Source organism: Protobothrops mucrosquamatus, unplaced genomic scaffold, assembly GCF_001527695.2.
Source record: "Protobothrops mucrosquamatus isolate PMUCROS unplaced genomic scaffold, P.Mucros_1.0 scaffold1428, whole genome shotgun sequence".
Taxonomy (NCBI): Eukaryota; Metazoa; Chordata; class Lepidosauria; order Squamata; family Viperidae; genus Protobothrops; species Protobothrops mucrosquamatus.
Window position 1 is genome coordinate 115,580 of NW_015387613.1, and position 3,508 is coordinate 119,087.

The 3,508-nt window shown below is 39.7% G+C and overlaps 1 protein-coding gene across 1 annotated transcript in view; it reads right to left on the reverse strand.

The window, feature by feature from the left end:
* Positions 1-1,831: 1,831 nt before the first annotated feature.
* Positions 1,832-3,508, reverse strand: part of LOC107292813 (vomeronasal type-2 receptor 26-like) — a 7,914-nt gene continuing 6,237 nt past the window's right edge. Inside the window, exon 4 of the mRNA XM_015821939.2 lies at positions 1,832-2,733. Within this exon, the coding sequence (XP_015677425.2) occupies positions 1,832-2,733 (902 nt within the window). The remainder of the gene's footprint in view (positions 2,734-3,508) is intronic.

Here is a 3,508-nt window from a genome sequence, read left to right on the forward strand (position 1 = left end):
TTTTGAGAGCTGTTATTTTTCCTCTTTGTTGGTATTGTGCTAGACTGGGCTTTTATTATCTCACTTTTCAAAATTTCCCAAGCTTCTTGAGTGGTTTTCACCTTGAGGATTCTCATCCATGGAATCCTTCCCAAACCCTTTCTAAGTTTATTGAAATTAGCTCTCTTGAAGTCCAAGACTCTAGTTTGATTGTGTTCTATTGCTTGTGCTTCCATAATGTTGAATTCCAATATTGCATGATCACTTCCTCCCAAGGTTCCTATGGCTTCAACACCTTCTATCATTTCATCTCTGTTAGTGAGAATTAGATCCAAAATGGCTAATCCCCTAGTTCCCTTTTCTACTTTTTGGGAGACAAAGTTGTCTGCTAGGTTTGTCAGGAATCTGTTTGATCTTCCACTTGGTGCAGAGTTTGTCTCCCAGTTGATATCAGGGTAGTTAAAGTCCCACATTACTATTGTGATCTGCTTCCTACATACCTTAGTTTATCTATTTCCTCTGTTTGGTTAGGTGGCCTATAGTATACACCTATGGCAATGTCATTTCCCCCCCTTTTATATTGACCCAAATGCATTCAAGACAGTTTTCATCATTGTTGTGCTCTATTTCTGTAGAGATGTAGTTATTTCTTATATAGAGAGCAACTCCACCTCCTTTTTTATTTGGTCTGTTTCTTTTAAATAAATTTAAATCCCTCTAGCTGTGTGTTCCATTTGTGGGTTTCATCCCACCATGTTTCCATAATGGCAACAATATCATTTCTGTCCTCATTAACCTGAATTTCTAGTTCACCCTGTTTGCTGTTCATATTCTGTGCATTGGTGTATAGACATTTGAGTCCTTTATGACCGACCGTGTGTTTACTTTCTACATAACCTGTGTGGTGCCTCAGTTCCCCTATTGTCTTACCACCTATTTGGTTAGTGCACTTTGTGTGGCACTCGCTATTAAGAGCTTGATTTTGCTTGACAGGAAGGTTGATGTTCTTGTCCACACACACACATCTATGTTACATGCACTGATAGCCCTATAATGTTTAGATTGCCAGGGACAGGGATGTTCTGTATCAATTAGCTCACTGTCCCCGCTGTTTAGTTTAAATATTCCTCCAGAAAATCTGTGAATTTATAGCCGAGTAACTCAGTCCCTTTCTTTGATGGATGCAAACCATCTCTTTTGTACATTTTTTCATTGGACCAGCTGCTAACATCGTGACTAATATATCCAAAGCCTTACTCCACTCCTTTAACCACATATTGAATTGTGCTATATGCTGGCCTTTTCCATTTTGCTCCTTATACACTGGTAAAACCTCTGAAAAAATAAGCCTACAGCCTATTCTGCTAAGTTCCTGCCCCAGGCTCTGGAAATCATTCTGCACAGAGAGTACATCTTTTCGGGACAGATCATTAGTGCCAAGATGTACAATAGCCTCCACATCACAGTCCTTGCTGGCATTCTTGATTATTTTACAAATACACTTCTTGACCCTACTGGCAGTAGCACCTGGAAGACACCTGACCTCTTTCAAAACCTCTGTGTCCTTTCCTAAATTTACATCCCTTATAATTGAATCACCAACCAGAAGGTGGCTTCTCTTTTAAGACAGCCTGCCCTGTTGAGAGGAAAAAATTAGACAGGAGGCAGCAGCTGAGAAAACAGTAAAGGAAGAGGCATTTATTTCCTCTCTTCAGACTGGCCTGAGGGACAGAACAGAAATAAAAAGCAGAAATTTCAAAAGGTAAAGGTAAAAAACAGATTGAACTGCCTACCTTTAATCTCATAGGCACTATAAAGAGGCAGCACTTTATAAAACTCAGAAAAAAATAATTTACTTTTGTTTCTTGGTTAATTGTTCCTTTTTGTTTAATTCGGGCCTCAGAACAATAATGTAGCATTTGGGGGAAAAGATGCAACCTAGTAATCCTGCTGCAGAAGCCAAAATGGAGAAGATTTCTACAGCTACCATGTACTTCCCCTTGGTGCTCAAATAGGTTGGAACAAATGACATCCAGACACTACAAAAGACCAACATGCTGAAAGTGATAAATTTGGCTTCATTAAAACTGTCAGGTAACTTCCTAGCAAGGAAAGCCACTATGAAGCTAATAACAGTCAAGAATCCCAGAAAACCAAGGACAGTATAAAACATGATGGCTGAACCTTCATTACATTCGAGGACAATTTTTTCAGTCATCGAGTGGATGTCAGAATCTGGGAATGGGGGAGAAGTTGCCAGCCACACACTACAAATTATGACTTGAACCAGGGAGCAAGACAGGAGAATAGTATAAGCCAGCCTTTTCCCAACCCATTTTCTGGTTTTGGAAGCTGGCTTGGTGGCCATGAAAGCAAGAACCACTATGGTTGTTTTCCCCAAAATGCAAGAAAGGGCTACAGCGAAGATGATGCCAAAAGCAGTTTGTCGCATGAGACATTTTGCTTGGTTAGGTTGCCCAATGAAGAGCAAACTGCAAAGGAAAGAGAGCAGGAGGGCAATGAGAAGAATGTAGGTGAGATTTCTGTTGTTAGCTTTGACTATGGGAGTTTCCTGGTTTTTAATGAAGATCCCCAAGACCACAACTGAGATGAAAGAAAAGAAGAAAGCAATACTGCTTAAAGTGGTTCCCAAGGGTTCTTTGTAAGATAAGAATGTTGTATGTTTCTTAAGGCACAGAGTCTGGTCCTTGTTAGGGTAGTTTTCTTCAGGACATGGGAAACAGTCATCTAAACCTGAAAGAGGAAACACTGTTGTCAGGTTAGCTCTGTCATCTGCAATGTTCAGAAGTAATGTATTTTAGTGGCTGAATTTTCCAGACATTCATCAGTGAGTCTGGGAATTTGGGAATTTAAAATCTTATTTATTTGGCTAGGATAGTTTTAAATCTAATTTATCTGAGAACAAGTCCTTGAAAATTACTCATATCATTTCATTCTATTTGTAATTTGAACTTGAATTGAATCTCCAACTCACACTATTGCTTTAGAGGAAGGAAATCTTGGTATTACACTGTGTGAAGAGTGTAATAATCTTTTTCTTGGAGACTTCCAGTTTACCACAGCCGCCATGGATGCCTGGGAGATGAGCTTCATCTCCCATGTCCAGTTTTGCATCACTGGGGGCCCCTGAAAAGGGTCAAAAGTCACTCTGTAGAGGTGACCAGCAAGGAGGGACAGAATTGTTTAAGTTAGCCAAAAAATTCCACGACCACCTTCCCATTCTGGTGACAACCGAAAACGAGCCAAATGGCTTCATGCAGGTTTGTTGCAGAGTTGACAGGGAGGAGAAAAGATAAAAGAAAAGAAAACCACAGAATATCCTTCCTCTTAAGAAGCTTCTGGGTTGGAAAAAGTTATCTGTATTCTATGCTCATTGTGCAATAACATATTAATAGGAATTATTATGGCAAAATTTATCAGCTTATATTTAGTAGATTGTTCTACACTGTGGAGCCCATGGTGGCCTACTGATCAGGACAATAGAGATAAACTAGACTGACACAGCATT